At 66.0% G+C, this 27,811-nt stretch overlaps 1 protein-coding gene across 1 annotated transcript; it reads right to left on the bottom strand.

The window, feature by feature from the left end:
• Positions 1 to 9,106: 9,106 nt before the first annotated feature.
• GALR1 (galanin receptor 1) lies at positions 9,107 to 15,920 on the bottom strand. The gene is made up of 3 exons (XM_037509682.1): positions 15,258 to 15,920; positions 12,139 to 12,204; positions 9,107 to 9,424 (listed from the first exon to the last, which is right to left on the bottom strand). Exons 1-3 carry the CDS (start codon positions 15,918 to 15,920, stop codon positions 9,107 to 9,109), a joined length of 1,047 nt encoding a protein of 348 aa, XP_037365579.1.
• Between the last annotated feature and the right edge of the window lie 11,891 nt (positions 15,921 to 27,811).

The raw sequence follows: 27,811 nt of genomic DNA on the forward strand, positions 1-27,811 counted from the left end.
TCGTGGTGAAAGGCCCACGCAGGAGGCCGGAATGCAAAAACCCACCAGGCAGCCCACCCGGGACCAGGCGTGCGGAAGCCTGCCCAGAGGACTCAGACGGTGAAGCTCCCCGCGCCCTGCAAATCTCCTCTCCCAGAAACTCCCCCCGCCCTACAGATCTTTTCTTTTCTTTTCTTTTTTTTTTTTAAATAGAGGCATGTTTTATTTATTTATTTATTTGTTTGTTTGTTTGTTTTGTTTATACAAGCACTGGGCACAGTCAGAAGCGCGGGAGGGTGAGAGAATTCACCAGAGCCAGAGCGGGGAGCAGAGCAGGCGGAAGGACCGAAGGACACTGCTGAGGGGAGCAGCGGGCGGCAGGAGAGGTCTGCGCGCCATGTGGGACCCTCCTCCGGTGGCCGGGGAGCAGCCGGGGATCGAACCGGCGCCGCAGAGGCTGCGGGCAGCTTCGCCACCCAGCGCTCAACCGCTGCGCCCCCGGGGAGGCCCTCTACAGATCTTTTCTTCTCGCACCCTACAAACTTTTTCCCGCCACACGAACCCCGTCTCCCACCTGAGCTCTCCTCACCCTGTGGAAGCCTGCCTCCCCCTGACGACGTGCACCCCCACCTTGGGTCCACGAGGTCCACCCGGGGCGCAATAAACCTTCCCTTCCTTTGAGAAACTGAGCCTGGCTTCCTGCTCTTGACCGCGCCGAACCTCTCGGTCGGGCTGGCCCGCACACAGCTCCCGCGCTGCGGGGTGGGGGGAGCCCGCTGGGACTGCGCCCCCAGGCTCACGCTCAGTAAAGGAAACAAGCCAAGTCACTGCTGGGGGGGGGGGGACCGCGACGTGGCGCGGGTGGCCGCGAGGAAGCGTGAGGCGTCGGGGGCCGAGGCTCTGTGCGGCCCGCGCCCCGGGAGTGCTGAGAGCATCTGTGAGAGACGCGAGCGGCGCGTGCCTTCTGGCTCAGAAATTCAGTTTCTCGAAAGTTTATCAGAACGTTTGCAGTTGACTGGGCCTGCGTGCGCAAACACCCCCTCACAAGCCTGCGCTGGGATAACGTCCGAGGAAACACAAACTCCCTCCCCCGTCCCGGAAGGCAGCCCCAGAGTGCGGGACGGAGCCAGCCGGCCCGGGCGGCAGGGACAGCTGCCGGGAGCGGTGGACAGGGGCGCATGGGGGCTGCGCCCGGGGAGGAGGGGGCAAACCGACTCGGGGTGGTGGTCCCGAGGTGATGCTGGCAGAGGCCAGATGCCTCTTCCTCCCAGGGAGAGCGAGTGCCCGGTGGGCGGGAGGGGTGGGGGCAGCTGAGGCCTCCAAAGCGGAGCCGGTCCGTCGTGCAGCCGAAGCTCTTGGGCCGTGGGACGCTGACTCCCCAGCGCAGGGGTGAGCATCCCGTGGGAGGGGTGCGGACGGCTGGGCAGGGCGCGGGCCCAGGTGGGGGAGCCAGGCTTCCCCCCTGCTGCACAGCAGCAGCTCCTGCCCAAGCTAGGGGGTGCCAGACGCTGGGGGCCAGGGCGAGGCGGCGGGCGCGCAGGCCAGGCAGGGCACAGGCGGCCTCCATGGCCGGGGGGTTGGGGGGTGCTCCTTTCAGACTCCTGGGCGCCCGCTGGTTGGTGAGACCACCCGGCATGGGGCCGTGAAATAATCATGTGCAGATGAGTCTCTGCAAGTCCCCAGGGCTCACCGCTCGCAAAATAAGGGTCTCCATGGCAACAGCCCTAACGCGGAATCTGGACAGTGACGGAGTTACCCCCAGCAACTCTGCCCAGCGGCTCCCGAGCCCTAATCAAGAGAAAGCTGCCTCCCCGCGCTTCCCAGAGAAGCCCCTGGGGAGCAGGCAGCCTGGGGAGACAGGCTGCACAACCAGCCTGGAATGCGCGGCGAGTCCGCAGCCCTCGGGGGGAGAGACATGGAAACAACTTCTTGGTGTTTGCAAATCCGTGAGGGTGTTTCTTAAACAGCTCAGGTCGCTCCTGCCTCTGAAAAAGCGCGCGAGCAGGAGCTCTGCTTCTCCCTGAGGCTGCCTCTGAGACGCGCCCGGTCCCTCCAGCACCACCCAGGACCACGGCACAGCCCAGCGCGGGCTCCTCGGTGCAGGGACGGTCCTGCGGGGCCAGTGGGCCTGGGTCGCCGCCACTGATCCCCGCACCCGGCTCCCCGGCCGGGCTCTCAGCCCCCCCGCCCTGCGCGGCAGGGCCTGCACGGGGGAGAGGGCCCGCGGTCGCTCTGTCTGGGGCCTGTCGAGAGCGAGAGGCCCCCAGGGCAGTCTGGGGCCTGGCTCCCCATCCTGACAGCCCCCTGACCCGCCCGGCCAGCGCATGTGGGGTCCCCAGTGGCTCCCACCGGCTCCCCGCCTGCTGTCCCTGGACGTTTAAATCCACTTTTAGATTAAATGCTCCTGCCAAATGGCGCCGGCCGGGCTGCGTGAACACCTCAGGATCAGAACCGCTTGGGAGGGAAAGACACTCCAGGAAACACATCGCCGTGTCTGCGAGACCACACACGGGGTCTCCTCCGCGGCCCCGGCGCTCCAGTGCCTGGAGAAAGGAGAAAGCAGAGCCCTGGGGAGTGGGGGGAGACCCAGGAACCCCAGAAATGATTGAAAAGAGAAAAGGAGCACAGAAAATTCACTCAGACTCTACTGGGGACAAATGGACACTTTGCTCTCAAATATTTTGTGACTGAGTTTCACCTGGGTGAGTGTATCACGGGCCAGAGCAGAGCCTCTGCCTGTTACATGCAAAATCCTGAAGGGTGCTGGGCACAGAAAAGTAATATTCACCCCAAAGCAGCAGTGAAAACTTAAAATGCAAAAAAGAATTGGTAAAAGATATTAGCATCTCACAATTATGCAAACGAACATACCAGAGGGGGTTGCTTAAGTTCATTTGCATTTTAACTTAGTTTTTATTCATAAAGCAATCGGGTAGGTGTATGTCTTGTGGTTAGAGGCAGAAATTCTTAACCGAGGAAGGGGATGATGAACATTACAGAGGCTCGCCCAGGCCCTCTCACGTTAGCAATGTCCCTGCCGCAGCCTCCTGGGCGGGCTGGCGCGGGGCAGCGCTTCCGGCACCGCCGGGCGGGAACGAGCCTGCGGCGGCTGCCGGCGACACTGATGTCAACGGAGCAAAATCAACGCTCTGGGCACTTGTCAGAAAAGAAGCAGCAGCACCACGAGCAAAGCAGGGACATCCCCAACCTGAGAATTTTAGGGTTATTCCTGCAAACAAAGCCCAAGCCCCACCTTGACGCAGGTGAGCGCCTGGGAGGAGCGCCCTCATTTTCCAGTGAGGCAAAGCCCAGAGCCAGGGAGCCCGGCCCTCGCCCAGGAGGGGCCGGCGGAGGGGGTCCCAGCCTCCCCAGCCAGACCCCGAGGCCCAAGGGCCGCGTGGGCAGCAGCGGGCCGTCCCAGGGCACCGTTGGGTTTAGGCTCCGGCGCTTGGCGGGAGGGGGAGCCGCTCCCGTTGTAGGTGCTGCCAGTTGATGAAAATTCTGGACTTTTCTATTAAAAAAGCAACAAAACATGGCTTTGGGAAATGCCACCAAAGGAAACCACAGCCCCGGCCGCGCGCAAGAGGAGCAGGTGGGTTTGGCAGCGGGTTGAAGAGGTTCGGAGTTCAAGCTGAACACAGGGGCTGACGTTCCTGACCCGGGGCGCGGCCATGGCACGGCTGAGATGCCTGCGCCTGGGTTTCTTCCACCGACGGCTCCCTGGAGTCCTCGCCTTCTTTAGAGGTAAAACCAATGGCGGCCTGGGAAGACGCGGCAGAGGCTCCTGGAAACGGAGAATCGCTCCACGGAGTCAGGGACTACATGCAGCGCGGTGGCCTCTAAGCCGTGCTGAGCAAGGTGTCGCCCCGTTGCGTGCACAGGACAGGGAGGCCCCGAGGTGGCCTGCACACACTGCTCGGAGCTGACGCTGGGTGGAGGTGGTGCTGATGGTGGTGGTGGTCAGGATGGTGGTCGGGATGGTCAGGATGGAGGTCGGGATGGTGGTGGTGAGGATGGCGGGGGTAGAGCTAAAGGCGATGACTAACACTCCACAAGCCCCGAGCACTAGACCGGGCACTCAGCATCCATGAGTGCCCATGGGTGTAGTAACAATCTTGAGGATGACACAGTCTGCATTTTGGGGTGTGACACCCCATTCTGTTCAAGCAGCAGCAAACCACACCTCCACTGGGTACCGTTGCCATTTCTAACTCGCCTGGACAGGTTCGGCTCACCTGGCCCCGCACTGGTCACGCCGGCCCCGCTTCGCACAGACACCGAGTGTGCCCACGTGTTGGAAAAGCAAGAGGGGGGCAGGGTCATAAAGCGTGTGCAGCTGAGACTCTGCTAGCACCCCGAGATGCCGGCTTCCGGCTGGTCTTGCCGTCAGTGTTTTAATAAACAGATAAGAGTAGCTGAGGGCATCAGGGAAATAAAACAAAATAAAAACCCAAATGCCTCTAGTCTTTCTGGCAGATGCTTTCTCCACGGGAAGTTCTGTCTTAGGTGCCAAATATGGGCCCCAGCAGAAAGAGGCCCCCCAAATGCCGGGCCTTGTCGGGAAACGCGTGCTGACCGAGGGCAGCTCTTTATTCCTCGGAGCCCGGGCTGGCCGGGCGGCTGTGTCGAGGGGGCGACCCGCGCTGGGCTCTCCCTGGGCAGGACAGGCACCTCCTTGGCCAGCTCTGGGCTGAGGTGAGGGGCATGACCAGGGCGGGTCCTCGCGGGGCCACCTGGCGGGACTGGAGGGACACAGGCAGGTCACACTCGGACAAGCCCACAAATCCCGGCGTTTCCCCTCGCTCGGGGTCAGCGCTTTCTGTTCTCAGCAAGCAAGTCCCCCGCAACAGGCTCCCCCACCCCGAGCCCCCTCAGGCCTCCGGCTCTGCGCCCTCCCTCTGGACAGTCAGGGCTCCTGGCCCCCCGAGACGCCACGTCCGCGCCTTTCCCGGCCTTTCTTCTCACGCAGCGTGAAGAGCCGCCCAGCCAGCGGCTCTGGCCTCACTTCATCTTGCTTTTGCCAATTAAATTCAAGGAAAACTACAGTGAACGATCTCACTCATGTCTTACCTCTAAGTCGAATGCAGGATCCGATTCTTCGCAGAAGCCCTCCCGCCCCGCACCCCCCTCGGGTCTGCGCCGGGCTCGCGGGGTCAGCGGCGGGGCGGGCGGGTCTGGAGGGTGAACGTGTGGATGGACGCGCTTTCTCCTTTCACTTTCCCGTCGTGGTTTTGTGTCATTTTTATGAAAACAATAGACTTTTTTTTTTTAATAAAGGGAAAGAGAAGAGGCAGAGGAAGGAAAAAAAGAGGGGAGTGGGGAGGGGCGGGCGGGGGAGGAGGAGAAACCCAAGGCCGTGGCCGTGGCCGTGGCTGTCCACGGCACAACCCCCAGGGCTTCCCTGCTGCTTTCCCGCGGGGGTGACACCAGCACGTTCAGCGACCTGGAGCCGTGTTCCGGGAAATGCTTTACAAAACGGTATGATCACCCTTTATTTTGAAAAAGTATATTCAGAGGCCTCCCTGGGGGCGCAGGGGTGAAGACCGCAGCCTCTACAGCGGTTCGATCCCCAGCCAGGGAGCTACCCACACAGTGCAGCAGACCTCTCCTGTCTCCCCGCTGCTCCCCTCAGCAGTGTACTTCAGTCAGTCTGCCTGTTCTGCTCCCCACTCTGCCTCTGGTGAATCCTCTCACCCCCACACCTCTGGCCTGTACCCCAGCTCTTGTGTGCACAAATAAATCAATCTTTAAAAAAAGTATATTCACAAATAAGACCATTTTGAGGAACAAAGTTTATTTTCAAGCCCACTCACAGGCGGGCCGGACGCCATGCAGAGCCGGGGGAAGGGCGCGCGGCACCGAGTGGCTGGACACACACGGCTCACTTTGGCTGCAAGCTCACCGACATCCATGCTAATGTGCACACAATGTTCACACCGGATTTGTACGCGATGACACAGATTTTAGAGAAACAAACTTGAGGGAACAGCCACAGCAGCGCCTGGCATGCGGGGAGCGGCTGGGCCTTGGCCAGGCGGCGCGTCGAAGCAGTCGCGCTGGGGGGAGGAGAAAGTCGCCTGCGGTTGTTCTCTCGCCGCTGTACTGCCAGGGGATGCTTGATCGCAAAGCTTGAGACGCAGAGAGAGCCGCACGTGTCTCTCAGGGGTGGGAACGGAGCTGAAACTCGGGGCGCGCAGCGTGGGGGCCGCCGTCAGTCGCGACGCCGAGTCCGCAAGCCACTGCCGCGGTTTTGAACACGACACCTTCCCTCTGGGTTGGAAGACAAGTGAATGCAGACTGTTGTTTTCCAACAAGATCTTTTATTTTCTTCCCTCAGGGACGCCTGTGGGGATCCCCGCAGCCCCGTGCGGCTGTCCAACACCCCGAGCCGTGGCAGCGTGTGTCTCCCTCCGGGGACGGTGCTGGGCAGCTGCGTCCGCACTGCTCCACGCGGACAGGAAAGAGCGGCATGACCCGGCCCGTGAGAGCAGCTGTCCTCACGGAACCGCTGAGCGTGGACTGGAGAGGACCGTCCACTCACCGTGAGTGACCCTCAGTGCTGGCCGAGCAGCCGGGGGCCTGAGAAAAACCAGGGCTCCTTTTTCAGACCAACTAAATCAGGGAGTAGGTGTGAAAATGGGGTCCTCAGTTCTCCAGTCACACCCTGGGCCGCAGCACCGAGGACAAACTGCTGGGGAGAGGAGCCCCGGCCCGGCCGAGCAGGCGCTGCAGCCGTGAGCGCGTCTGGGCCCCGGCGGCTGCTCCGGGGAGGCCGGCCTGGGGGAGGCCGAGACCTCTGCCGGCGAGGGGGTGAGGCCCCCAACGAGAAAGGATAACACGGCGTAAACTCTCAGGTACTAGTCCTGGCACGACTTCTCCTCTCCAAGACGTAGCAGCAGCACAAGGCGCGCGACACAGTCTTTGAAAATAAAAACAGCGGCGTCCGCAGCTGCCCGGCACCCCAAGGAGCGCAGGACGGGTCACTGCACGCCCTGGGGCCTGGCCAGTGTGGGCTGCAGCTGCTTGAGGCCAGAGCCCAGCGGGAGCCCTGCCCGAGCCCCAGCCTCACCACTGTGAGGTGCCGGGGGGCCTGGGCAGAGAAGGCAGGGAGGCTCTTCACGCGGGGCCGGCAGCCTGGCATGGGGTGCCCGGGGTGGCTGTGCGTCCGCGGAAGGAGGCCGAGCTGTCCCCCTCCCGCTCGGGCGAGCGCCGGGTGTGGCGCCAGCGACTCTGCCCCTCCTCTCCCTCCTGACCAAGCAGGGCCAGGAGGCGTCTCCCGTCAGCGCGCGCGGGAGCAGAAGCGGGCGGGCGGGAGCAGCGTGTGGGCACACCCGTGTGCGAAAGAGAAGGTTCCCTTCACAGCCCCACATTCCTGAGCCAGGTCGGAAGCCCAAGAAAGCGTCACTCTAGATGTCCCCGGGACGCGGACGAGCAAGCGGGGGGCCGTGCCCGGGGCAGGCGGAGCTGCAGCTCATGCCCAGGGAGCCGCGAGCACGTGGGCGACGGAAACACCCCGGAAAACAAAGACCTCAGAAAAATAACAGCTGCCCGCAGGCCCTGAGGCAGCCAAATTAAGGAGAAAACATCCATTTTCTTTGAAGTTAACCGAAACCCACGTTCCCAAGCTGGCGGCTTCACAGACAACATGCAGGTCCCAGCCCGGGGGCGCCCGGGGCCTCTCACCCCCTGGAGAGAAGGAGCCGCTGGAGGACTCCTCCCTCCACGCCAGAAGGCTGCCCGGGCGCCGGCGCAGACACGGCTGGGGACCCCGCGCCCCCGGGTGCTCGTGGGCATGGCCGGCATCGCGCCCGAGGGCGCCGGGCCTGGAGAGCGCTGCAGGACGAGCTGCCGGCCTGCTGAGGAGCAGCCGGCCGCGCCGCCGCGGGAGAACCAGGTCCGGGACCGCCGGGACACGACACGCGCCCCCCTGCAGCGCGGGGCACCCGAGGGGCCGCCGTGGCCCCGGTGCCTGTCCCTGCAGGGGTGGCCGCGCCGGCGTGGGCAGCAGCTAGGGCGCCTCACGGCCTGTCCCGCCGAGGCCTGTTTCCGGGGCGCGCTGTGAGCTGTTCCATGCTCTTCTCTTGAACACCCCATTTCTGCCGCGGCGGCCGCGGGCGGAGACCCTGACCCGGCCCGGCCCGGCCGAGCCCGGCGCACCCCGGGGCCCCGCGAGGCGCGGGTCGGGACGAGCCTCGTGCTGCCTGGAACAGGGCGCAGAACAGCCCGCGCGGGGCGCCCCGCCCGCAGCCCCCCCGCGCGGCCCCGAGGCGCCGGGAGACGCGGGCCCAGCGGCCGGGGTGCGGGGGGGGGCGCCCTGACCCCACAGGGGCTCGGGCGCAGCCCCGGATCCGCCGACGCCTCCTGCTTCTCCCCCACACGGAGCAGCCCCCGAAGTCCGTGTCTGATGGGGTAGCGGCCCTCGGCGGGCCGCCCAGGGGTGCGGGGCCGCTGGGGCGCCCCCTCCGCTCGGGGCGCAGCCAGAGACCGGCTGGGGCGCCGGCGCCCCTCGCCACAGACCCGCGCTCCCCAGCACGGCGCCCCGACACGCGCTCCCCGGCCGCGGCCCGGTGCCAGCCTCGGGCACCGGCTTCGGCACCTGCTTTAGGGGCGGGGTGAGAAGCGGCAGGCGGGGGTGGGGCGGTGCCTGGGGGCGAGCTGGGTCGCTGGTGGGCGGTGGGGGGCAGGGCTCGGCGGGGGCGGGGCTCAGGGAGGGGCGGGGCTAGGTGGGGGCGGGGCTCGGTGGGGCGGGGCTCAGGGAGGGGCGGGGCTCAGGGAGGGGCGGGGCTAGGTGGGGGCGGGGCTCGGTGGGGGCGGGGCTCGGCGGGGCGGGGCTCAGGAGGGGCGGGGCTCGGCGGGGGCGGGGCTCGGCGGGGCGGGGCTCAGGGAGGGGCGGGGCTCAGGGAGGGGCGGGGCTAGGTGGGGGCGGGGCTCGGTGGGGGCGGGGCTCGGCGGGGCGGGGCTCAGGAGGGGCGGGGCTTGGCGGGGCGGGGCTCGGCGGGGCGGGGCTCGGCGGGGGCGGGGCTCGGGGAGGGGCGGGGCTCGGCGGGGGCGGGGCTCGGCGGGGCGGGGCTCGGCGGGGGCGGGGCTCGGCGGCCGCCCCTCCCGCCTGGCCCCCCTTCCGTCCGCCTCACACGTGGGTGCAGTTGGTGGACGTCGGCGTGTCCACGCGGCTCCGGTTCTCCCTCGGGTCGTGCAGGGCCGCCCCCCCGCGCGGGCGGCAGCGGAACACCTGCCGGTAGGCCTTGCGGAAGTTCTCGGAGAGGAAGGCGTAGATGATGGGGTTCACCGAGGAGTTGCTGTAGGCCAGGCAGTGCGCGGCCACGCGGAAGAGGAAGGACGCGGGGGTCAGCGGGAAGGCGCCGAACTCGACCCAGAGGTGGATGACGTGGTGCGGCAGCCACGAGACCCCGAAGACCACCACCACCACCAGCACGGTCTGCGCGGTCTGGGGAGGGGGGGCGTTAGTGCCGGGAGGGGCCCGCGCTGCCCACTGTGCCCCCGTGCCCGCCGTGCCCGCCGCCGCCCGCCACTGCCCACCGCCACCCGCCGCCGCCCGCCGTGCCCACCACTGCCCGCCGAGCCCACCACTGCCCGCCGTGCCCGCCGCCGCCCGCCACTGCCCACCGCCGCCCGCCGCCGCCCGCCGTGCCCACCACTGCCCGCCGAGCCCACCACTGCCCACCGTGCCCTCCGCCGCCCACCGCTGCCCACTGTCGCCCGCCACCGCCCGCCGTGCCCGCCACTACCCACCACCGCCCGCCACTGCCCCTGCCGCCGTGCGGCAGCTCTGCGCCCAGGAAGTCCACAGCAGCCCCGGAGCCCCGGTCAGGGAGGAGGGACCCCGGCCGGGCCTGGTCCGTGGAGACACAAGACACAGCCCGGGTGGACGCCCGGTGCCCACAGCCCAGCAGGCCCACAGGCTAGAGCCGCGGGCACAGGACACGGAGCCAGCAGGCATGTGCCCACCAGGGCGGCCTGCGCAGCCCTTCACCCATCAGGCGGCTCCCTCCTCGGACACTGTCTCAGAGGCGTCCAGCCGCATCGCCCGGCAAACAGGGCAGAGTGTGGTCTGTTCTGAGCATCAGACCCTCTCTCCAGCTCCGGTGTCACCTTCTGCAATGGTCTGTCGGAGCGGACACCCGCGGGCACTACACAAGCTAGTCATTAACCCGAGGCTGCTCCCGGGGTGAACAGGACGGCTGTTGGTGTCCTGCCCAGTGGGGTGAGTCAGCCCAGCTCTCCGGCTCACAGCAGCTCGGCCTTGGAGCCGAGGCCTTGGAGCTGGACACCAGCCAGCCCCGCGAAGGCCGGTATTGGCCCTGCGGCCTCCCCTGCAGCAACATCGCATCAGGCAATTGCCTCTGCCAGCACAGCTGGAACAGCCGACTTTCCCTCCCTCTCCGTTGCAACAGGTGCTGCGCCCCAGGCCAGGGCACAGGAAGGGGGTGCAGGAAGCGGCCCCCACTGGCCACTCTAAGTCAGGGAGCCGGGAAATTGATGCCCGCACAAGTCCCCCTGGGTCCTGCCCTCGGGCCCGCCGTGCCCACGCACTGCCGCACTGATCTCGGGATGCCCAGGCCCCAGCCCCCGCCCAGGCTCATCTGGCGCCGCAGCAGGGTCTCACGCACAGCCCGCCTCTGCAGACGGCCGGAGAGCCGCGGGGAGGGACCTGAAAGCCAGGGCAAAGCAGAGCTCTCACCCACCTCAGGCTGCACACACAGGCCCAGCAGCATGGACGGCCTCCAGGGCGGAGGAGTCCCCCCAGAGCGCCCCCTCCCCTTGGGTGTCAGAGCGCCTGGCCAGCAGGCCCTCTGCATGGTGTCCTGCGCCCCCTGCTACAGCCTCGTTTGGACATGGGGGCCCCACGTGTCCACCGTGAGCAGCGGGCCTCAGTCCTGCCTCCGGACAGTGCAAAAGGCCTGCGTCCTCCCCAGCCCGGCCCCTCGTCCTCCTTGGCCGGGAAGAATCTGAAAAATACTAATCTTTTTTCCTACGAGATGCTCGTTTTCAACAGCCATCTGCTTTTTCCCTCACAGCGTGTCTAATGGAACTCGGAGGGAGGAAAACAGGACCTAAAAGACGAAAACGGGGAGAAGCACCCCCGACTGCGTGGCCGGCAGGCAGAGAGCTGCTGGCCCCTCACCGGAGGGGAGAGAAGCGAGTGCAAAGAGCCCGGGCTGCTGCGGGCAGAGGCCTCTCCTGCGCTTCCTCTTGGAAGCAGCCCGGGCACAGAGGCCTCTCAGACCTGGCGTGCCCCGGACAGGGTGAGCCCAGACACCAGGATCACACATGAATACACGCTCACCCTTGTGCTTTCAACCACCTGCTCCAGCTGCCTCCCCAGGGCCTGCGAGCGCTTGTGTTTTCAGCCACGGTGTTGTTTACAGACAATAATAATTAAAAATAATAAAGTAAAAAAATAACAAAGCCAGGAAGATCTGTACTTGATTTAAGTAGAAATTTTGAAATCTATGACTATTTGAACTATAATTTCTGCGATTATTCTCGCCATTGATCATAATAAATATTTAGAAAGAAAAACAAGATATTTTAAGACATTGTGGTGCATATTCATGGGTTAAAATGTCTGCTTATAATCTCCGCCCTAATCAGATTGTCTAGTAATCTCATTCTGCTTTCCTCCTACTTTCTAAAGCCAGAGATTATAAATTATCTGAGTAAGATTAAATTAATCCTGATTTATAGAATAGCTTGCCCTCAAAACGCGAAACGCCAGAGACGGGAGCACGCTGGGCGGGCTGCTGCCAGCCGGGCTGACAGGCAGGATCACACAGACAGTGACGGTGGGCCGGCTCCGGACTCTCCGGCGGAATCCCCCGCAGGGCCGAGGTCATCCCAGGCCAGAGAGGCCGGGCTGGAGGGAGAGGCCTGCGCTCCCCGGAGGACAAGGCAGTAGCCTCGGGGGAATCGCGCAGCGTCCCCAGCCCGCGCCCGCTCCCCCGCCCAACAGACAGGCCGCCCCGACGCCGCGCACACCTGCCGCCCCCGAGCCTCCCCAGAGCTGACGCCCGCGTCCCCCACGCCGGGCACTGGCAAACGTCTGCCCGGGAGCCCAAATCCCAGAGGCGCGGGGTGGGCAGCGGGTCAACGCGGCGGACATACACTGGACGCCCCGGGCGCAGGCGCACCTGCACTTACCTTTTTCTTCGAGGCTTCTGACTTCTTGGACATGTTCTTCAGCTTCTTGTGCAAATGGTTAAGGACCTGAAGGACACAGAGGAATGACGATGAATGAAAGTGCAGCCTCGTAGCCCACGACTCCTCGTCCCCTCTGCGCTGGTGACGCTGGGCGTTGTCAACGGTGAGAAGCAAACCCGCGGGATGGACACGCACCTCCAGGAGCAGAGACGAGACACGGGGGCAGCCCCACGGGCGGCCGGCACCGGGGCCTGGGGGGTCATGGCCAGAGGGCCTGTCTGCAGGCGGCCCTGGTCTCTCCAGGATGGGCCGCACCCCCCGCCCCTGCGTCCTCACTCTGTGCGTCCACCCGTCTCCCCGGAGCCGCTCCCTAACACCACGAGGCCCCGTGTCAATCACGGTGCCCCGGGACTACCCACATGGCAGGGAGGCCCAGGCCACGTGAGGCCAGTCAGGGAGGCCCCCTCAGCCCACACTCCCGCCCTGCTCTGCGGCACCCCCAGCCTCCTTCCTGCGAGCCCCCACCAGCAGGCCACCTGGGGCCCCCACCCCCCCAACACACACACTGCGCCTTTTGACCACTGCCATGGGGAGTGGACATCGGTCAGCAAGAGACAGTGGGCGCTGGGGAGGGCTCCTTGAGAAAGCCGGCCTGTTCCCTGGGCAGCCGAGTGGCCGAGCTACAAACCCTGGGGGGAAACGCTGGCGCGACGGGTCCCCAGGACTTGTGGCAGGAGCTTGGCCTGACCTCCCGGCCCAGCCCCGCCGACGGCAGCTCTCAGTGCGCTCTGGAGTGGGCGCTCAGGGAGAATCGTCCTCTGCGTGACTCAGGGCTTTTCCCCTGCGATGCAGTGAGGTCTCAGAGCTAGAAGCCACGGCCCAGCCTCTCGGCCCTCTGCGCAGCCAGGAGCCCTAATCCAATTGGACTTGTGGAGAGAGCCTGCTGCGCCTGGGAGCGGCTCCCCAAGGAGAAGCCACAGGGTCATTCGCAGCCTGCCCAGCCCACAAAGAGTGAGCAGCCCCCGCGGGGGCGAACAGCTGATGCCCGTGCTGCACTCACAGGGTCCCCGAGGAATCCCCGACAGGGAGAGCGTGCGGGGCCAGCCCCGGACAGGAACCCTTCAGCAGGGCAGCAGGCGAGGGGGGCCTGCAGCCACCTCCCCATCGGTTCCCAGAGGCACCAGCCTCAAAGAGCACCCCCAACCTTGGAGGACCCCAAGCCTTGGAGACCCACAGTCCCGGGAGCAGAAGGCAGTTCCGGAACGCACTTCCCCCGGGTGGCAGAAGAAGGAAAGGTGTGTCATTTCAGGTGCTTTTGGTCCTTTGTGATCCCCACGAGGACGCCCCGGCCGGGTTGGCCGCCCTGGGCCTGGCCAGTGAGAGCCGGGACGGGCCAGCAGAGGGGCCCAGGCGAGCGGTCACCGCCCCCACCCGGGCGTGGCAATGAACCTGCAAACACCGCCTTGAATCGTAAAATCTACCAGACACGCTTGGAAGCAGACCTCTTCCGTACAAAAATCTCCCTGTGATCACGTGTGTTGCGCTTTAACAAACCAGCTTTAGACGCCACCCCTGCACTGCTCTCCTGAACCCCAAATGACAGAAGCGCAGCCCAGCCGTTCCCGAAGGCTGATTTCGTCGTTTCCATCCCCAAGACCTCAGTCATTGCCCTAAAGGTTTTAGGAAGTAAAAGCTGCTTCCCGACCCAGGGATTCTAAATCAAAAACCAAATAACGGAAGAATGTGTCCGGCCCCAAGTCTCCCACCCTTGGGGCTGACCCATCGCCCCTCCCTTGGGCGGGGAGTCCCGAGTTCCCCCCTCCAGCCTGATGTGGGCCAGCCGACGCCTCCAGCAGGCAGCGGAAGAGTGCCCGTCTTGGCCAGAGGGCAGCCTGAGGGGCCAGCCCCGGTCGCGTTTGCCAAAGACAAAATGAACAAACCAGCCATTTCCCGAAGAGCTGGGAGGACGTTCGTGCGGCTCCCTGGGGCGTGTGGGCTCTAGGGCCAGCCCCCTGCCCAGCCCAGCCTGTCAGACAATGGCCAGACACGCGGCACTCAGAGCAGCTCCAGGGGACGGAGGTCAGCAGGAGCCAGCGGTTTATAGTGCACATCTGTGCTGGGAAAATGCTTTATGAATACAGGAAACTCTGTCCCCCCAGCCCCCCTAGTCCACCCCCCCAAGCTGATACAGGTTCTGGCAGGTTCTAGAGCCACAGGCTGGCCAGGGAGAAGGCAAGAGAGAGGGGCTGGAGAGGGGGCAGTGCCCACTGCAGGGTGAGGCTCCAGAGATGCTTCCCAGACAGGGCTGGCCCGGGGTGCGCAGACGGAGCCCCACAAATCCCTACTGCGAGGTACTAAGCATCACTCCTTGTGCGCGAACGTAAGCAAGGTGTGTCAAAAGATTTCAGACTTCGGATCAGTACAAAACTCCAGAGCCACTGGTGGCGGGGGAGGCAGTGGCCGAGCACCCAGGGAGCAGGCGGGCCCAGAGCCAGCCCAGGAGTCCAGCTGCAGAGTGAAGGGTCTGGACCGGCTGCCCAATCACTGACAGGGCCTGCACAGCCTTCCAGAAGTGGACGGGGTCTCACAGTCACAGCCCCCCCCCCCCGCCCCCGCCTCTGGAGGCTGTGGAGAAAGTGAAGTGTCTCCCACCGGGGTGTGAGCCATGCTGCGTCGGGCCCCCAGGGACCTGCATGCCAGGGACCTGCACCTGCCCCAGGTAACCCCCACGTCCCAACTGAGGGGGGGTGACCAACCTGTTACCCTGCAAAAAGCCAGTGGGGGGCCAGAGCAGGCGCTGTCAGCCCCCCATCACCAGCTAGCCAGGCAGTCCAGGTCAGGAGCAGGGCAGGGCCTCTCCTGGGACGTGGGGGTGTGCTCTGGAGCCAGGACAACCGCAGGGCTCAGGACGGGGGAGGGGTGTGCAGGGAGGGACCAGAAAACCCTTCTTCCTGGCATCAGGGAAGTGCCCCACAAGCTTCCCCAGGCACCCCCAGCTCCAAGTAGCTTTCAGGTGGCTGTGAAGCAGGGGTCCCTGCCGGGCCGAAGTGGGGACTGGAGGGGGGTCTCAGCGCAGGCCCGGGAGTGCCGCGCCCGCCCCGCCGCCCGCTCGGCCGCACCTTGGCGTAGCAGAAGCAGATGAGCAGGAGCGGCAGCAGGTAGCCGAAGACGAAGGTGCACACCACGTAGGCCTTCTTGTGGCGCTGGCTGGCCCACTGCCCCCAGCAGTAGGTCTGGTTGCTGCCCGGCGGGCGGTAGAGGTGCTGGTGGTAGGCCACCGGCGAGGCCATGGCGACGGACAGCGCCCAGATGAGCCCCAGGCCCAGCAGCGCGTTGCGGGACACGCGCAGGGAGGAGGCGCGCCGGGCGTGCACGATGGCCACGTAGCGGTCCACGGACATGGCGGCCAGGGTGAAGACGCTGACCAGCATGGACACGGTGAAGAAGTAGTGGGTGAACTTGCAGAGGAAGGCGCCCAGCACCCAGCTGGGCAGCACGTACACCGTGGCCTGGAAGGGCACGCAGAAGAGCAGGTAGGCCAGGTCGGCGACGCTCAGGTTCAGGATGAACAGGTTGGTGGTGCCGCGGGGCTTGCCCGGCCGGCTGCGCGCCAGCACGGCGATCACCAGGCTGTTGCCCAGCACGCCGAGCGCGAAGATCAGGCCGAACACCGCGAGCGTGACCCAGTTCTCCACGTCCAGGCCGGCGGGCAGCGGCGGCTCGGGCCGGGGGGCCTCGCGGCCGCTCGCGTTCCCCGCGCTGAGGTTCCCCGCGGGCTCCATGCCGGCCGGGGCGGGCGTGGGGTCGGGCCGGGCGCCCGGGCGCAGCTTCCCGACGGGGCGCGGGGCGGGCGGCGAGGGAGCGGAGCCGAGCGGACCTGCCGAGCCCCTGCGTCGCCGGGAGCAGCCGTGCCGGGCGCCGCCCGCGCCTGGGAGCGGGTCCCCTCCGCGCCCTCCCGGCTGGGGCTGCGCGTCCCCGCGCCCGGCAGCGCCCCGCACCTGTCGCCCCGCGGCTCCCGCGCCGCGCGCCCCGGCCCGGCCTCCTGGAGGGCGCGCCCGCCCGCTGCCCGCCCGCTGCCCGCCCGCTGCCCGCCCGCTGCCGCCCGCTGCCCGCGCGTCCCCGCCCGCGGCGCCTGCGTGTCCTCCCGCCGCGGCGCCGGCCCGGAGCGCGCTTCCCGGCGCGGGCGCGGCGCGGGCGGGGGGCTTCGGCCGGGGCGCGCCAGGACGCGGGCGGCTCGGCCCGCGCGCGGCCCCGGGACCGCCCCGCACCCGGGAAGTCGCGCCGGCGCCCGCGGAAGCCCGAGGGGTCGCCGCCGCCTCCCGGCCGGACCCCCGGCGGCCGCGCTCCTCGGAAGGTGCCCCCGGGCAGCGCCCGGCACAGCGCGCGCCGGCCACGCCGAGGGCCCGGGGCGCGCGGGGAGGCGAGGGGCCGCCGACCTCCGCAGCCGCCAGCCCAGACCCTCCGGGGCCCCCGCACCCCCCGGGGAGCGGCAGGAGCGCTCTGCCCGCTCGCCCCTGTGTGGGGCTGAGAAACTGGCTTTCGCGGGGAGCGCTGCAGCTTGGCTCCGGCCACCCGGGGCCCTGGCCGGAACCGCCCCTGGCCTCAGTGGCTGGGGGCTGGAGGGGGAGCTCTTCTGCGCCTCCTTTGCTGCTGGCTCCGGGAGCCCCGCTTCCTGGAGGCTCATCTGTGGCCTCAAGTTGCATTTTCGTCCACCCAGCAAGACCCTTCAGTACAGAGGCCGGGACACTGGTGGGAAATCACGTCTGAAAAGGGACCTTCTAGGGGCATTTTAATGGCACGTGACACATGCATCGGGAGAGGGAATTTCAAAAATGCCCCTGGAGAAGGCGCGGGGAGCTCCTGGGAACAGGGGGAAACCAGCCCGAGGAAGCAGAGCAGCCAGGCCTCAGCCATCCCAGCCACCCGCCTCGGGCTCCCTGGGGCCACGCTCCGCTCCGCCCCCAGGACTTCACTGCCCAGCCCTAGGCACCAGGGCCCTGGCCGAGGGGGTGGGGACCCGCAGCTGCTCAGCCGCCTGGGCGCTCACTCTGGGCGCACGGGGAGGGGCGGCCACGGGACACTCTGCACGCGCTGCCCGGGACCCGCCTCCCTGAGGCCAGAGTCCTTCCTGCTGCCTGCAGCCACCCTGGCTCCGGCGCCCGGCTCCACACAGGCCCAGCCAGGGGCCCGGGCTCCTCCCCAGCACCCACCTCCCCGGGGATGCCGTCCAGCCAGCCACTGCCCCGGCTCGCGGTGCTTCTCTGCGACCACCGGCCTTCGGGTGTCCCTCTCCCGCCACAGCACGCAGGACACGGTGCTGGGCCCAGGCCCGTGAGGAGGCTGCCCTCGCCCTGCCCCCGCTTTGTTTTCTCTTCCTTCTTTAACTTGAGGTGGAGCAGACCTGCGAGAGGTCGCGGGCGCAGGGCGCGGGGTGGGCGGTCTGTCCCAGCAGTGACCGTCACTGTGAGCGCGGCCCCAGCCAACGCCGCCGGCCAAAGGCCCCCAGCACAGCCGGTCGGCGCGGCCTGGACTTCGGGGCGTCCCCACTGCGCCTTCTCGCCCTCCATCCCCGTCCGCCTGACCCCGCCCAGGCCCTGGCCATGCCGAGCCGCCTCCCCCGCTGCCGGTTAGCTGCGGGAGCCGAGCCCGAGCAGCTGTCTGCTCTGACGCACCTCCCTCGGCGGGACCCAGGCCCCCGCGCGGCCACAGGCGACGAGCTTTGCTCCTCGCGGCCAGATGCATGAGTGACCTGTGCAGTGTGGTCAGCCCCGGCGTCCGGCTGCCCCTGTCGGGGAGTCCTCCTTCCGCTGTGGTCACAGAGAGCTCTGTTCCCCCTCACGCCGCGTCACCCCGGTGCCCACTCCAGAAATCCAGGCCCTCCAGAGAAACACTCGGGTCCTCTCCAGGCTGTCCTGCTCCCTGCATGGGGGAGCCACTTGCTCGCAGCTTCAGGAGTGCCCTGGGGGTGCTCAGGCCACCCCCACACGCCTGCAGCAAATGTGGGGAAGGGGTGCGGCCCCCAGGATGGGGTGTGTTCACTCCACCCCACATCCCACAACGCAGCGCCGGCATCTAGGCAGAGCAGCGAGCCAAGAAAGGGAATGCGGTGTATGCGGATCGGAAAGGGGGGGCCCTCGCTGTCTGCAGACCACAGAGGAGGCCCCAAGCCCCGCGCGGCGGTGGGACAGTAACCAGGACATCAGGCAGCGGCTACACAATCAATACACAAAGATCTATTGCAAATAACAACTAGAAGGAAGAGAAATTAAGAGAACAATGAGAACAACCTCATTTCAAACCACATTAAAAATAAAGTAAACACCTGGTGATAAACTGAAAAAGGAAGTGAAGGCACAAAAGCAGCTGAAGCAGCAGAGGACCCGGGGACTGGGAGACGCCCCCGCTCCCAAGGGAAGGGCCGCGCAGGCGCCATGAGCCGAGCCGGGCGGGGTCGCGCCGCAGCCCGTGGAAGTTTCAAGGAAATGTTTACAAGAGCAGGAAAATGTTACAATTTGTACAGAACCACAAAAGACCACGAATAGCCAAAGTAACATGCGGGGGGGGGGCATGGGGGTGCTATGCCCCCCCGACATCAAACCAGACAACAGCATGCGGCCAGCCAGCACGCTGCTGGAAAGGGTGCGATCTGGACCCCTTCCCCGCCCCACGCGGTCCCGAGAGCCACCATAAGGGGGGGGTCCTTAGCCCGCAGCAGCTGGGCCCGCACCCAGACCCAAAGTCACCGCCCAGCCCGAGGCCTGAAGTGTCTCCCGCGGCCCCACCACGTGGCCTGGAAGTGTCTCCCGCGGCCCCACCACGTGGCTGCTGACACAAGCGCAGCTGTGCGTGGGCAGTCGCGCTGAGGCTGCCCGACAGCGCCTCCTGCTTGCAGACGGACTCACGTGTCTCCCACGGTAACGACGGCCCCGCAGCGGCAGGCACGGGCCTCGGGCGCTCCAGAAGAGCAGAGCGGTCGCCCTTCCCTCCTCGCTCACCTGCCCCGCTCTCCCAGCACACGCGCACACTCTCCACCCACACGCACGCCTGCCCACCCTTGCACACCAGGGGGACAAGCCTGCAGGCCCCAGGCCCAGGGCCGAGCCTCACGCACCCTGTGGCTGAGCCTTTCCTGGCCACCGGCCAGCGCGGGGTAGGAGGCGGGTGGGAGGCCGTGCAATGCTCCCACTGGGCGCCCTGGGTCAGGCCCTGAGTGTGTGGCCACCACACACTTCACACACTAAAGGCCGATGACCAAACAGAGTGCAAGGACGGGCGGGAGATGCAGAGCAGAGCAAGAGGCCTGCGGGCCTGAACTGGGCCTGGACTCAGCCCCCGACTCTGGCTCTCGGGCCTCGCTCGCACAAGCTGGGCCGGCGGGTGTTCCGCTACGGGAAGCCTGTGGCCGAGACACCGCGTGGAGGCCGCCTGGGCCACGCCCCAGGGTGGATGCCTCTCCGGGACGTCCTGGCGGGACGTGTGTGAGCAGAAACACAGCAGGAGCTGAGCCGGGGCACCTGTTTTCCAAGACAGGGCCCGACAGGCAGAGCCCGCGGCAAGCACAAAAGTCACAAATTGCCCAAGACCCACCCAGAGTGGCGAGTCCACAGGCTCTCCTGGACCAGCCCGCGGAACGGCTGCCAGCTGTCACCTGGCAGGGCGGGCACCGGGGAAGGGGCACAGAGGCCGCCAGGGCCTCGGACTTTGCCTGAGAGAACTGCAGAACTTGAACTGCACCAAGATAATCCCTGAACCTTGAGTCTTTATCAGATAGTCACAGGGTAATCTTTAAACCTTAGAGTAAGCCCTTAAATCAGATATTTCCTGTTTATTGTTCCCAGCTGGCCACTCAAAATAAATTCTGGTAAGTATTAACCAGAAGGCATCTGCCCGCCTAGGAAAACCTGGGATAAGTCTGCTGAGAACTGCCCCTCAGTCCCGGGGAACAGAAGCAACCCCCTTTCTGCCACTCCCCCCACCCTGCCTCCAGGAGCCCAGCGCTCCCAGCCCGGCCCAGAGACCGCGTCTCCTTCCTCCACAGAAGCAGGGGCCCAGGGGTGTGTCTCCAGACACCCAGGCAGTGGTCCACTGGGCTCTCTGACCCCCACCGATGTTGGGGGCGCGTGGCCACCCGACAGGCAGGAGCAAGAAAGGATGTGGAGGGACCCCCTCAAGGAGACCAAGACTGGGGGGGTTAAGAGCCGGCACTGGCTGGAGAGGCACCCGCGTGGCCCCGAGCCCCGACATCAGCCCTGGCGGCAGCAGGAGCAAGGGGTGAGCTGAGAAAGCCATCGAGTAACCGCTGACCAGACGCTGCCCTGTGGTGGGGCTGGGGGCCGGGGGTCTCCCTGAATGATAGCCGCGGCGTCTGGAGAACTGCTCCTGCCTGTGTCTGCTCCGCCCGAGGCGTCTGTGTCTAACCCCTCGTGGGGGGGCGCAAGCTCGGAGCTGGACGGGTGCGTCATCTCGTGGCTGGTGAGGCTGGGATGCAGAGGGCAGGGGCTCCGGGGGCGTCTGTGCCCGTAGAGGTCTTTTTTTTTTTAGGGTTTTTTTTTTAAAGATTTATTTATTTATGCTACAAGAGCTGGGGTGCAGGCCGGACATGTGGGGGTGAGAGGATTCAGCAGAGATGGAGTGGGGAGCAGAACAGGCAGGTCTAAGGGGAGCAGCGGGCAGTCAGGAGAGGTCTGCTGCGCCCTGGGGGTCACTCCCTGGCCGGGGATGGAACTCATGCTGCAGTGGCTGGCGACGGCTTCATGGCGCTGAGACTAACGCCTGCGCCCCCAGGGAGGCCCCCATCCACGCAAAGGCCGGGGTGGAGGCGGGGTGGCAGGGGGACGGGGCTCTCAGTCTGTGGCACGAGGGTTCGGGGTGAACAGTGGTGACGGCCGACGCCGTGGCAGGTGAGCTGAGCGCGGGCTTGGGGACTCCCCATGGGTAGAAGGGCGGCTTCAGGCTACGGAGGTTTTTCTAATCATGACCCAAAGCCCCGCACACCACATGCACAAGGATTTCCTTCACGCGGCGCGGTCCGCAGCCCGCTGCCCGAGGCCCTCCCGTTCCTCACAGCCGCGCCGTGAGGAAACAGGACGCCCGTCATTTTCACGGTCCCCCGCCCCGGGGGAGCAAAGGCCGGCGGCATAAATGCAGCCTTCGTCTCATCTCCACGCGTCACCCTCCCCTGCGGAGATGCAGTGTTCACGCCGCCGCCACTTCCCCGGATGCAGTCGAAATCCCGTTCTCAACGCGCCGTCACGCTTTCCCACTAATGCAAATTTACAAGCTGGGTTAAAAACTAACTCTCACCGTCCGATCACCTCTAAGCACGGGCCCTTCCCAGCCTGAGCCGGTGGAGCCAGAGCTGGCAGGGGAGGGCAGAGCGCGGACCCCGGGGCTGGTGGGAGCGGGGCCGTGAGCCGTGGGCAGCTTCCGGGTTAACCCCAAAAGGTAGAGCAGCCAGGTTAGCCGACCGGGCAGGCAGGACGTGGGCAGGCGCAGGCCCAGGGCCGCGGGGGGCGCTGAGAGTCTGGCCTGTGTAGCTGGGGTGACCGAGCCCCACGGCCTGCAGCAGGTGAGAGGACGGTGAGCAGGCGGGGGTGGGGTGGCGTGGGGGGCCACGCCCAGGCAGGTGCGGAGCCTGCCCTGAAGGCCACTGTGTGCGCGCCTGACGTGCCTCGGGCTCTTGACCCCGTTGCCTACACGCAACAGTGATTTCAAGACGTTCTAGTAAATCGAGGTGTTTCAACATCGTGCACTTGCTTCTGTTCAGACATCCGACCCCGAGCCGCCTTCCCTTTCATTTCCTGAGTTGCTTGAAATCTTGATCAAGTACATCAGAGAACAATCTTCGGAAATGAAAGGCGAGTAGTGCCCCGCTAACAGGAGTCCTGTATGGAGCCGCACCGCTAATAACAGGGGCAATTTTTAAAAATTGACGCAGTCCCTGGGAGTGACAATGGCTCCCAAAACACAGGTGGGTGAAGGGACCAGAAGGTCAGAGGGGAGCTTCCCGCAGCCGCTCACACCGGCCCCGGCCTCTGCGCTCCCCACGGGGTTCGGTATGGCCGCTGCTGAGAAGACCGTTCCAGGAGGCGCTGGCCGGGCCTGCTCGCCCTCCCCCTGGCCCTCGGGTCCCAGCTGATGCCGCCGCTAGGAACATAAGCGCGGCCCCGACTTCAGGTCAGCCAAGGGCGACTGCTGTAGCGTCCACCATGCGCCGGAGTCCAGTCTACAAATGACGTTTCTTAAAAGTGAGCACGTGCCGCCGCCGACCCCAAGCCCCGGAGCAGACAGGTTCCGTGCCCGGAAGGAATGGCCGCCTCCGGGGCAGCCTCTGCCGGGGTCTGCCTGAGCTGGAGTGACAGGAGTGACCCCGAGACAAGCGACCTGGGGGTCAGAGGTCAGGCTGCCAGGCTGGAGAATGGAAGACACAGGAGACGCCCCAGGGTGTCTGGGGCAGCGGAGGGCAGAGCCAGGAGACTGCAGGTGCGCCCAGGAGGCGGTGCGGGCAGGACTGCGGGGTGCGCCCAGGAGGCGGTGCGGGCAGGACTGCGGGGTGCGCCCAGGAGGCGGTGCGGGCAGGACTGCGGGGTGCGCCCAGGAGGGGGTGCGGGGCAGGTCTGCGGGTGCGCCCAGGAGGCGGTGCGGGCAGGACAGCGGGGTGCGCCCAGGAGGCAGTGCGGGCCAAGGAAACAAGAGGAGAGGGTAAGAAGGGGTCTGCGCGCAAAGCTAGATTCTGCCCCCAGGCTGACTGAAGGCCGTCGGGGGACAAGGCCCGCGGGCCGCCAGCGGGCTGACCGGGAGGCGCCGGCGGTCCCGCAGAGCAAGCCCTCCGCGGCCGCGGTGTCCACCCAGGGCGCGGGCGGGACCCCCCTGAGGCCCCGGGCGGGAGGGCGGTGACGGCGGCCTGGCGCGGCGGGGCGCGGGGCGCTGCCTGAAGAACGCGGCTGCGGACCGGGGGCCCCCGGGGCCCTCGCGGGGGGGACACGCCGGCCTGGAGGCCCCCGCGAGTCCAGACGGCGTCGGGGCGCGGGGAGGCGCCGTTGGGCGCGGGGGGGGGGGGGGGGGTAGGGGGGGAGGGCGCGCGCGGGGGGGGGGGGTAGGGGGGGAGGGCGCGCACGGGGGCGGCAACTCCCCGCCCGAGACCGTGAGGGCGCCCGCCCCCACCTGCCCCCGTCCAAAGATCGCGCCCTGGCAGCGCCCGCAAGCAGGGCGGGGAGGTGGGGGCGCGGGGGGGTGCGGGGGGCGCGGGTGCCTGGGGGGGCTCCGGGCCGCGGGCGGGGAGGCCGCGCGGGGCGGGGCGACGGGCCTGCGAGGAGCCGCGGCTGCGCTGACCCGGCCTCGCGGCCCTGGAGCTGACCGCGGCCCCCAGCGCGGAGGGCGGACGGGACACTCGGCGGGGGCGCCGCGTCGCTGTCCCGCGGCTCCGGGCAGGCCGGGGCTGGAGGGGCCGCGTCCTGGGGTCTCCTCCCGCGACGCCGCGGCGTGGACAGTGGGCTCCCGGACGCCCGGCTCCCAGCGGGGGCGGGTAATGGGGGGCCGCGCGCCTGCGGCTCCTCGGGCTGGCGCGGCCTCCGCCGGCTGCAGCGCAGGGCGAGGCGCCTCGGACGGGGCTGCCCTCCGCGGGGTCCCTGCGCGCCTCTCGGGGTCTCTGCGCGCCTCTCGGGGTCCCTGCGCCTCTCGGGGGTCCCTGTGCACCTCTCGGGGTCCCTGCGGGCCTCCCGGGGCCGTACTGGGGGGGGGGGATCCTGCCTGCAGCCCCGCGCAGGGACCCGGTCCGGCCCAGCCCCGGCGCCACGACGAGGCCGCGGAGGCCGCGCGGTTCCGGCCGGGACAGACACAGACGCGCCCGCGCTGGGGGTGGGGGGCTGGGGGGCTGGGGGGCCCGAGACGTCCCCGAGGGGGTCGGGCAGCAGGACCCACCTCCCCTCCTCCTAGAGGGGCGCCCCATGCCTCCCCTCCCCCCATGGCCAGGACAGCGAGGAAGGAAATTTGTCAAGAACGGAGGAAATAGAAGCTTAAAAATTGCAGGGAGAGGAAACTGCAGCGAGTTTTCCGCAAGTCTCAGCAAATCAGTGACGACGCCTGTTCACATCACCACCCGGATTTCAGCCTCGTCCTGTCCTGAAGAGAAAGTCAGCCGGGCGCCCACATTCTGTCATGGAGACTGCGCGGGAAGGCACGCAATAGAGTGACATTAATTTCACCTTTTCAGGATGGGGAAACACGCCACCTTCTGTTGTAAAAACCAGAGCGTGCAAGTAAATAACCGCTGAGATGGACCAGCAGCCGGAGCTTGGAGGTGGTGAACTGATGTTCAGAGACGCCTCTGAGATTGTGGACACAGTTCCCAAGTTTCTACCCAGCCTGTTGCAAAATGCGATGTAAAAGGAAGAGGAAGAACATGTGAACGTGCTCGTGGGGGACGAGGAAGCAGGCGCGTCTCGAGCGCTGAATACTAAGGGGCCGGGTGAAGCCGGGGTCTGAGAGGGTGCACGTATTTTTTAATTTAAACTCTTCTAGAATAAAGGGGAAAACAAGAACTTCCGGAACCTTCTCCTGCACAGACAGGCGCAGCGGCGGGTGCTGAGAAGCGAGCTGGCGCCCCCCGCGCGGGCAGCATCAGCCAGGAATCCCGCATGCGCCGGTCGCAAGAAAATTTTAAAAAGCTATAAAAGACGTTAGACAGAAAAGCAAAACTGTCGTTTTTTAATATATGAGATGATTATCTAAACATCTAGAGGGACCAAAACTTTATTAAAACCTGGGCGTCTGGTGGAGCGGCGTAAGATCAGCATAAACGCAGCCACGCTGCTCTGAGCGCCTCCAGGCCCCGCGCCCACGCCGCGCCCACGCCGCGCCCAAGGACACTCGCTCCTCAGGCAGGCAAGGGGATCTGTGAACATGCCCGCTTTAAGCTCCCGGTAGTCATTCCGCCCAAATCAACTCAAAACCTGGGCACACGGGTGCCCCAGCAGCCCCCGCGTGCCCCGGCCTCCCCCAACGTGCCACAGCAGCCCCCCACGTGCCCCGGCAGGCCCCCATGTGCCCTGACAGCCCCCCGCATGCCCTGTGGGGCGCGGCATGCTGTCACACGTCTGCACGGTGGGAGCCCGCTCCCCTGAAATGCAGCCACAGGGCGCAGCAGACCTCTCCTGTCTCCCCCCTGCTGCCCTCAGCAATGGATTTCGGTCGATCTGCCTGTTCTGCCCCCCACTCTGTCTCTGGGGAGTCCTCTCACCCCCACACCTCTGGCCTGCACCCCAGCTCTTTATGCATAAATAAATCTTTTTTAAAAGTAATAAGATACACAGTGCGTGAGAGAAATGTTCATCTTTTGCGCCAAGGAGTTCATGGCTACTATCCGGTGCTATAAATTTAAAAAGAGTCGGGGCGCAACAGGGACTGGAAATAGAAGTAACTCGAAGTAGCGTCCTCTGGGGACCGCGCAGGCTCCCGGGCACCTGGTGTGACCATGGCTTCCCGTCTTCAGCTCTTCTGGCCATTTTATTTGTTATTTATTTTAACCAAATATTTCCATCCCACTCGAGTGAGGTCAAATTATATTAAAAGCTTTCAAGAACGACGCTAGCCAGCCACGCTGCAGAAGGGAACCCACCAGCCAACGCCTGGATCTGTTCAAGGAGGAGCGAGGCCCCGGGTGTGTCGCGCACCCACCTGAAGGCGCGAGTCCCCGGGAGTGGGGCTCCCCAGCACAGGGGGCTCCCCAGCCGGCAGCAAGGGGCGTTCATCCACCGTCAGGGTTCTGGATTCTCCCACAGTGACCGTCCTGACCTTTATGATGTGTTAACATTTAAATAGTGGCAGCAATTTCTTTTCACGTACTTTAAACTCCTGTCCGATTTCCCACGGCCTGAGGGACGCGCGCCTTCCCGGGTCTGAAGAGTGGACGTGACGGCACCGCCAGGCGGGCCGCGCAAGGTCAGCCGCGGCGAGCAGGAAGAGGCACAGATCACCCTTTTTTAAAAATGGGGGGAGAAAAAAAGCACAGACGGCCGGCCTCGACCTGAACTAAACCCGAGATGTGGGCTCCTTCCCAGAGGCTGCCCTCCCCTTGGGAAGATGGATCAAGAGCTTGAAGAGGACAAATACCGACGACCGGGGAGCGGCACCCACGTCGGGCAAGATCCGAGGGCGCCCGTGGTCAGCCGAGGTGGGAGCCCAGCAGCCGGGGCGGGGCCGGGCGGCCCGGGAGGGGCGGACCAGAGAGACCAGCAGGACCCGCTCCCGGGCAGCCCTGTCAGGCCCGTCCCCTTGTTTGGTTTTGAGGCGAAAGATGTGGCTCGTTCCGTTCATATAAACATTTCCGAATAAAGCCTTAGAAATTAACAGCAATTTCCAGTGTCCAACCAACCCAACAACCGCGGGCCAGCGGGCGTCCTTGGATGACGACATGGCTAACGGGGGCGGGGAGTGGCCTCTGGGGGCCCAAACTGTCACAGCAGCAGAGCTGGGGAGACACAGCCCAGCAGCGACTCGGGACGGGGCGCCCCTCAGAGCGGCCGCGTTTTGCTTCCAGAGGCTCGAGCCGCCCCTTGGGGTTCCCGGGAAGGAAGGCCCCTGCTCCCAGAAGTTTCCTCTGTCCAGCGACAGTGACTGGCTTTGACCCCCAAGCAGGATGCAGAGGGTCACGGAGGAGCGCACGCCAACTGGGGTGAAAAGAGGTCTTTGAGGCGTCGTGTGCAGCCAGCCTTTCACACGCGAGCTCCCCAGGCCTGAGGCTGGGTGGGCCTGGGGTGACATGTTTCGAAACTATTTTCCACTCAGAGTTTGAGCTCCTAGCCTCCCTTCGGCCACGGTGTCAGCACGTTTCTCTCTTCAGTTTTGTTTAGACAGAGTTTCCCCAGAGCGCCGGCTCTGAAAGCACAGCTTTGGCAGAGCCAGTGAGGTCCGGGACTATGGGGTGCACCCGGCGCCCCAGCTCCCGGGAGGGCCTGGAGGCCAAGAGGATCCTTTCCCTGCTCCCTGCAGTGGGGTTTCCACAGAACAGGCGACACGGGCGGTGCATGTCTGTCGTGGGTGCGTGTGCACGTGGTGTGGCCGAACGCAAGGAAGCAGAGTTTGAGGAAAAGGAAAGTGGTTGATTTTGTCAACAAACGAGGAGGCAGCAGCCTCTTGCCCGAAGGCCCCCGTCCTGCTCTTGGGCAGGGGGGGGTGTTTATACGAGGGGGACAGCGGAGACGCGCGGGGTCTGAAAGGGGAGGGGAAGGGTCGGCCCTGAGACGGGCGGGCGCCAGCTTGTTTCCCTTCAGTGGCCGATGCTCACCTCTCTTCCTCGAAACGCGGGGTGCACCTCCGGGGTTCCGGGCCGTGGAGATAAATGCACCGAACAAGGGGACAGTGGACAGTGGGGGCGACAAACTGTTCCTCTGGTTAGTGCCCATCAAAGACAAGCCTGTCAGGAAGTGGGGGAGACGCATGTGTTAATGCCTCTCAGAGAAGGGTCATTTGTACTGTGGCGCGTGTGCGTGTGTGCACACGCGTGTGCGTGCGTGAGGTTGCAAGGCCTCGGCTGCGGCTCCGCGGAGGCTTGGTGGCCGGGCTGGCTGCGGCCGCGGCCGGGGAGCCCTCGGAGCCAGGAGCTGCCCTCACCCCCCTCTGCCTCCGCTCGGGGCTCCCCAGGGGCGAGGCCATCTGCTCCCGTCCCTCCTCCGGG

The sequence above is a fragment of the Talpa occidentalis genome, unplaced genomic scaffold (genome assembly GCF_014898055.3).
Source record: "Talpa occidentalis isolate TD23 unplaced genomic scaffold, MPIMG_talOcc4v2.1 talOcc4.13, whole genome shotgun sequence".
NCBI classification, from domain to species: domain Eukaryota; kingdom Metazoa; phylum Chordata; class Mammalia; order Eulipotyphla; family Talpidae; genus Talpa; species Talpa occidentalis.